The sequence below is a fragment of the Anneissia japonica genome, unplaced genomic scaffold (assembly GCF_011630105.1).
Source record: "Anneissia japonica isolate Jap-2015-1 unplaced genomic scaffold, ASM1163010v1 scaffold288053_len460827_cov147, whole genome shotgun sequence".
NCBI lineage: Eukaryota > Metazoa > Echinodermata > Crinoidea > Comatulida > Comatulidae > Anneissia > Anneissia japonica.
The window spans coordinates 395,840-403,881 of NW_022725151.1; the positions used below are offsets into that span (position 1 = coordinate 395,840).

At 34.1% G+C, this 8,042-nt stretch overlaps 1 protein-coding gene across 2 annotated transcripts in view; it reads left to right on the forward strand.

Moving 5' to 3' along the window:
• Positions 1-7,737, forward strand: part of LOC117112673 — a 24,125-nt gene extending 16,388 nt beyond the window's left edge. For both annotated transcript variants that reach the window (XM_033255802.1, XM_033255803.1), the window contains exons 15-21: positions 957-1,072; positions 2,601-2,708; positions 2,911-3,002; positions 4,604-4,662; positions 5,650-5,802; positions 6,398-6,489; positions 6,805-7,737. In XM_033255802.1, coding sequence (XP_033111693.1) covers positions 957-1,072; positions 2,601-2,708; positions 2,911-3,002; positions 4,604-4,662; positions 5,650-5,802; positions 6,398-6,489; positions 6,805-6,900 — 716 coding nt within the window. In that variant the 3' untranslated portion in view covers positions 6,901-7,737. The remainder of the gene's footprint in view (positions 1-956; positions 1,073-2,600; positions 2,709-2,910; positions 3,003-4,603; positions 4,663-5,649; positions 5,803-6,397; positions 6,490-6,804) is intronic.
• Positions 7,738-8,042: the final 305 nt, after the last annotated feature.

Sequence of the window (8,042 nt, forward strand, 5' to 3'; positions counted from 1 at the left end):
ATATATATATATATATATATATATATACGTTTATATACATACATATATATATATAATACGCACACGCGCATTATATCTTTACATGGTTTTACATACGCACACGCACATCTACTTAAGGAATGCTGATTAAAAAACTGGTACACACTACATAATAGATCTGATAAGTATCAGTTTCGGTGACATCACCATTCATGATTCCTCCACCAAACATGATTAGGGGATTTTAATCAGATGATGACTGGTGGTGCTGCCACCACCAGTGTAGAAGTGTATCAGAATTTTATTTGTCACTGAAACTGATCCCTTAGGTAGAATCGGCTGCACTACCAGGGCTTCTTGCACTGATTGCGTTTTATACCTTTGAACGCAAATTTAAGATCACAGCATATTCTCAACCTTTTCATAATCACTACTAACTCGATCAAGGTAGGATACATACTTTTTTCGAATTCTTTTATAATAAGAATTCTAACTCTATTTAGCGTTACTTAAAGCTTTGCTAATAAACCTTTTCCATATGAAAAATCTTGGAAATCACTTAAGTCTTGTGTTCGATGTCGATATGAAACGTGTAGGCTGCCGGAACCTGACCTCTGACGATTAGTGCCAACAGATTTTCACAAAAACGTGATTCAATAATGACAAAATGATTATTATTGTTTATTTTCGTTATTTTTCTTCCTATGCTTCTTCCATACTTTCGTTAAATTTAATTTATTTTACTAAATACATATTTACGCATAATGTTTATATATTATTGTCAATCTATATTCGAAGGTTTATCCTAGTCCCGATCCTTTAACGTCAGATTTGTATAGGCTTATATTCAAAAGACTTCAACGAATGGATATCTTGTTCGAAGCAAGAAATCAGGTTGTCTTTACCTCAGTCTGCTCGTATATTTTATTTGTGTGGGAAATGTTTAACCTGTTTTATGATTGTATCATTTTAATTAGGCTCTCTTATGATAATTGGTTGGATTGGCCTCGCCAGTATCGGTGTTCTCACAGCACGTTACTTTAAAAAAGTGTGGCCAAACACGACAGTTTTCGGAAAGAATATTTGGTTTCGTGTAAGTACACAGTCCTGGAGCCAGGGTTTATTTCTTAAAAATGACCTCATGTATAGTAGGAATGTTTGGAGAGGTCATCCCGTGAGAGTATAACAACCGTATTAGGAGACATATCTTCTGAAATAACGGGTCAGAAGTCAAGAAAGGTCATTTCCGGTCAATTTTACTATAAAATAATATTCGGGAATATAAAACATGTGTAATATACCAAATACAATTATGTTGCACATAATGAAAGTTTATGAAATTGCCTATCCATTAATACTAAACTTGTTTTTGTATCTTCTTGTTTTAGGTACAGGTTTGGGGTAAAAACACAAAATATTTTCAGTTTTTGTTAAAATTTGATTTTTAAGATCACATAATTGGTCTAATTCTGAGAGAAAATGGTTAAAAATATTTGCTAATCTAGTATATATTTTTAAAATAAAATGGAAACTAAAAATATCAATTTTTTTCAAAAATTGTTGCACATATTTGAAATTATGAAAGCTTATAGAATTGCCTAGCCATTGATTCTAAATTTGTTGTATTAGGTATAGGTTTGGAATAAAAACACAAAGGTTTGTCATTTTTTGTCAAAATTTGATTTTTTTGTTTTTTTTGTTTTAATGTCACTATAGCATAATCGGTCTAATTCTGAAAGAGAATGGTTAAAATATCTGTTGATTTAATATGTTTTTAAAAAATAAAATTAAAACTAAAAATATAAAATTTTGACGAAAAAAAGGAAAAACTTATGTGTTTTTACCTCAAGAACGTACCTAAAATAAGAAGATACAAAAAGAATTTTTGTATCATTAGATAGACGATTTCATAAGCTTTCATACGATGTGCAAAATAATTGTATTTTGGTCTATTACACATATTTTGTATTACCGATTATTGTTTCTTATTACAGTTTACAGGAAATGACTTTATTGACCTCTGACCCGTTATTCCAGCAGTATGTCTAGTTAACTGGCAGTTCAAACACACCCACGGGATGACCTTCCTTAAAATATCAACTAAACATGTGGTCATTTTTTGCAAATAAATGGCCCTGTTCTTGGAATAACATGTTCATTAATTGCTAATACCATGCCGAGTATCTTTTCCTAGTAATACATAAGTAAAACGGTACCACAAACATAACAACACATATGAGCACATGCCTATTTTGTCATGACATTTATTACAAACATGTAACATGTAGAAAAAATGAAACAGGGAGTGCTGACTTCCCAAGCTTAAATTTAAAACCCTGATAACGAATGTGATTATTTCATCAAATATTTAGTCAACTCTTCCCCTACAGAGCAGAGTATTTGTCACAACGTTTCATTCATTTTACATGAATCAAGGATCATATTCAGCTCGTTCAGCATAACATTGTCAATAACGTTTTAGGCACGAATAACGATAATAATAATGACGTATTCGTATTCGTTCTTGTAAGGTTGCGAAATCTCCCTATTGAAACATGCATAAACAAAAATACTTTGTTTTCAAAACAAATTTATATTTTTACACCTTATATATAATATAGATCCATTCCACGTGCATGATAACGGCTTGGCTATCATTTGCTTCAAGTTTCATACTAATTTTTGTGACGGTAGATGGATGGGTTGGCAAAGGAAAAGGAAATACTACAGTAAGTAATTTAATATATTTTTAGCCTCTAATCTAGAACTTCAGGATCTTACCTCTAAAACATTGTTTCATATGTTGAGTTTTCTCTAACATTTACAAAACTAAAGTAATATTTAAGGAAAATATATATGTAAACGCATTGTATGAATGTATTGATCTATAAATATAAAGTGTTTTTGCATGATTTTTTTTTCTTTCCAAAGTTTTATCATGCTATAATTGGGTCAACTGCTGTTGGGCTAGGGACACTGAATCCTATCATGGCGATTTTCAGGCCACATCCAGGAACACCAAGGTAAGTATTGTACGTAATCGTAAAAAGACGGAATAATATAATAATGTCTTCATTTGGGACACTGTCAAAACGCATCTTATATGAGCTAACCGGACAGGTAATTGGTATGAGAGAGAAGGAGACTTGTTTCCTTTGTCTTGAATTCTTCCAACCAAAGAAACTAGAAACACAAGATAGAGTTCTCCACACACAAAAAAAGTGTTCCACCGAAATGCATGGTGGGAATACAAACAATGGAACGCCCCTTACGACTGGATCTAAAAAAAACTTCAACCAAACTTTCGTTACCAAGTCGTCGCGTATTATATTGTCAATTCTCAATTAAAAAATTGTACACAATTGTACAATTCAATTGTACCCAGACAGTGACAACGGTGAATACATAATTCCTTGGCGGAGGTAGAAATCGTTGCTATTATCCAAATAAAACACACAATTACTGTAAGCCTATGGATCAGTATAGAATACAATATAGCGCAAAACCGTATCGCCGGGCGGACGCACTCTAATAATAAAGTTTTCCTCCATTACTGGAAAAAGAAGGGCGCCCTGTACGTCGGGTACGAAGTATAGAAAACTTGCATGGTTAAAAAGAAGGGCGCCGCCTACGTCGGGCACGATTTCCGCCTCATTTTTACTATGCGAGTGCTCTATCCAGTGTTTGGACCTTTGGTCATTCGCGTTTCGGCCAACGCGATTCTATAAAGAACGCAACACGACGACGCGCGCGCAACGGATAATTTTTAATGACGATCAGTTCAGACCACTGATCTCTACTATTGTTAAAGTAGTCCAGTCAATCTATGATAGAGCACTCGCATAGCAAAAATGAGGCGGAATTTGGTGCAGATGTCTGTCATTTTATTGTTTTGATTTATTTATGCCTACTTGTTTGTATCTTATGGATAATGGCAACGGTTTCAACCTCCGCAAAAGAAGAGTATGTGCTCACAGTCATGTAACGGTGGCAGAAGTTTGTTTAGATCCAGCCGTACGCGGCGCCCCATTGTTTGTATTCCCACAATGCATTTCGGTGGAACATTTTTTTTTCTCTGGAGAACTCTATCTTGTGTTTCTAGTATCTTTGATTGACATTGAGATATTAAGAAAATGAAATTAACTTGCTCATTTTGAAGTTAATATAAAATTTTCAACTTGAACATAGAATTAGTGTATTTAAAAAATACTTACCCATAAAAACCCCTTTTTTTTATTTCATATTCTTTGTGTTTTGTATGTATTGATTCTTTTTTGGTTTTATATACTTTCTATGTAATTTTTTTAAAGTTAATATTGCTGGTTATGGTTATAACTATATTAATTCATAATTTGAGTAATTTGTGAAATTGATAATATTGTCAGTAGTTTTTTACCATTTCTTGTAATATATATTTTTATATAATAGGCCTATTTGTACTGTTAACACACTATTTCAGCCTGCCGGCTGCTTGTGTTTGTGTTTTTATTCCAATTGAATAAATAAATAAAAAATATGTAAATGTCCCAATGCATCTACATTTCTTTAAATGTGTTTAGTTTGAACTCAAATTCAAGTAAATTCACCAAGAATCCTTTTTTTCTTTTTTCTTTTTTTTTTTTAGGAGACCAATTTTCAACGTGTTGCATTTCTCCGTTGGTTTCCTAGGCTGGCTCAGTGCAAGTAAGATTTCATATTAATAACTACAATTAATATTTGTGTGTCGATTGCTCCTATTTCCAGTATCGCGGTTTGACTGCGTTTGCACTGAACCACTGTTTCCATACAACCGCTACACGCTATCGCAGACAGCTTTCGGTGACGCTGGTTAGTCGGTCGAATCTCGGAGTCCTCCCGATTGCGTCGGGGACTGCCAAGCAGTACAACGACTGCACACTGTAGCGAGGGTGTAGCAATTTTAGGGAAGCCAGACTTAAGTTTCTGAGTTCACTTACAATGTTGCATGCAATGTGCTTAATTCGGAGGGCTGAAATGCAAGTTAAGGCCTACTATAAACAGGACCTATTTCCGAATAGAAGTTAACCCATTGGTTCATGTGCATCAAAACCCAACATCCTTAGGCCTACATTAAAAACTAGGTACTTTTTTCAATGAAAAGAATAGAAGCCGGGCTATACTGACTAATCACAGCTACTGCGCACATAATATACTATAAAGAGCTTAAAGATCATACAAATATAACTAAAGTGTCTATATTGTTGAAAAACTCACGTAAACTCTATTTTCTCCAAAATAATAGGTCCATGATCTGAGACAACTATACTGTACTTGTACTTGGAGTTGAATAGCTTGGTGGTTAAGATGCTTGCCTTCTAATCCCAGGGTCATGGGTTAAATTCCTGTCAGTTGCAGGACTTTTTCTCATGACCAAAACAACTCCACTCCCTAAACTCATATTGAGATTTAGTTTGTGTAAAGCATCATGTGTGTATGTTTGTCTTGTGTGTCGTGGACTGTTTTATGTGTACTGGGCTCTCTGGGAGAGCAGTAGGCCTAAATTGTTACTGAAGAGGAACCCCAGTAAAAGAACAAATAAATAAAAACAATAAATAAATAAGTTGTCTCCGATTATATGTCATCATCGAACTACATGATTTTAATGTTCAATATCTAAAAGGTTGTTTTTCTTTTTTTAATTGTACATTACAGTTGTGACAGTGTTTTTCGGTGTCAGAATCTATTACATGGAAATTGACAAAGTGACTGACATCGACGCATTTAATGTTTTGATTGGATTTGCAGTTTTTATTTTGCTGATGTTTATTATACTTGAAGTTCATGGATTCTGCAACAAAAAACAGGGTAAGAATGTTTCTTTTTTTACGTCTATCTGTATCCAGTGTTCTCCCGAAGCCGTTTTAGCTGTCAATTTTACCAGTGAAAGTAACTGACCAACTAGTAAAAATTGTGTGTTGGTAGAGTAAAAAAGCACTTATTAGGCCTATGCAGCCCAGGCCTATAGACTATAATTATATGTATTGTCTTTTTTTTTAAGTCATTGAACTCAATACCTCACTTTGCGCACGGTAAGCTGGCTTTATATGGACAAATTTACACGCCAGAAACAAGTTTTCAATTGAGAGAACACTGGTATCGCGTTGTCCCATGAATGGAAGTGAATTTGACCCAATCTGTGCTTAACTATAATTATTATTAACGAATATGGCACTTCGGGCTAAATGGAGGCCAAATCCTTTTTCTATTTTCTAAATATGTTATGGATTTAGGCTGTATGGAGGGGGATCAACGATTAATGTCGGTGAAGTATCTCAATTACTGCTGGTGTTTTCGCCATTTACCACAATGTGATCATGTTTTAAATAGTAGAAGGTATCGAGCCCATCATGAAATCGGCTTCAAAAGCAAGGAACTATTGCTTTTTCATTATATATTTCAGACACTCCGGGTGATGTTGCTTTAGATACTTTTGATTCCGCAACAGATGCACCATTTAAACAAGGACAAAATAGTTCAACACAAGAGAATCCGGTAAGTTCTTGCATGTTTTATTTTTTAAATTAATATCATTAATCGTTGTTTTTGTTGTAACACGCTAATGATGATGTCTGTTTGATGTGCTTTATCTTAGCTGTGCGTGTTGACGTGTAATGGTGACGTTTATGTAGTTATTGCTACTCTTTTGATACGCTAAACTAGAGTAAATATAATTCATAAGTTGATATTAACATGAACAAAGTCAACATGAAACTAATTTTACTATGAATTCCCAATATTACATTTAATAGTCTATTTTAAGCGTTCTTTGTTCGGATGCTAAAATGTTTTAAATCTTATGTTTTGCAGGGTTCAACAGTGAAGACCATTCTATATATTCTGTATATAGCTGGTGTTTTACTCACTGTGGGTTACTTAGTTGTGACAATCGTAATGAAGGACTAGTGAATGACTCGAAGTTTTCGAAGTTTATTACAGACGTTAATCGTTTTTTTTTTTTAGTTTTTGTTTTTTGTGATTTTATAGGTAGGCCTATTGCTTGTTGACGATTATAACCACCTTCATATTACTATTATTATTATTAGGAATAGAAATGTCCTTTAATCCAACCTGACATATTATTACACAATATTCAATATGTCCACAAGTACTTGTAAAACGCGTTACACGAATGGGAAACGAACCAACACCCCCAGATAAACAATTTGGCATTATATATTATTATTATATCGACCACTGTTTCTTGAGCTAATGACTAGGTTTGAATTCAAACACAACCGATGGATCTCGAAATATATAGTAATGTTTTTCAAATTATTCATTTTATATTTTACAAAGTACACTACCAACAATTTTGGAAAACTGTTGGTAAAATAATTCACAATTGGTCAAAGATATTGTTGGTGTATACTGGCCAACAGAATATATATGAAAAATACTTAGAACTGAGTCCAATGAAGTCTCAATTACAAGTACTCTATATAGAAGCTAAATTAATACGTGGTACAGTATAAGGTATTAAGTTAGTTGATAGGTGTGACATAGATGATATTTAATTAGACTGTGTATAAATGTATGTAATGTAGTTAGATTTATATAGCGTTGTATACAGAAACGGTCTCAAAGCGCTCGAGGTGTGGACTAGCTGTTACAGTAACTTGCTTCTCCCTTAAATGTCTCTTCACGTCTGAGCTACCCGGTGATCCGGTCCTGCTACTCCCGTCTATCCACATCAGGGGCTGTAGTAAGGAAGTTAAAAAGGCTCCAGATATTTTAGTAAGGTTGACCTAGATATCTCGAATGTGCTGTGCATTAAACACTTCAATCCAATCTAAAATGCACTTCTTCTTGGGTGTAGAATAATACGAAGATGGACACAGATCCAGTAAGAAATTACAAATTTGTTATGCCAGCGCAAGAAATGCTGAGCAATGTCAGTTCAACTAGATTATCTCAATGGAATAGTTTTGGAAAAACAATAAAGATGTTGCAGTCTTGAGCAAATTGCAGTAAGTGGTCACGTGGTACAAGAAAGAAGCATTCAATAAAGTGCTTGTAACCAGGGGTGGCGCCAGCGGGGCCAGTGC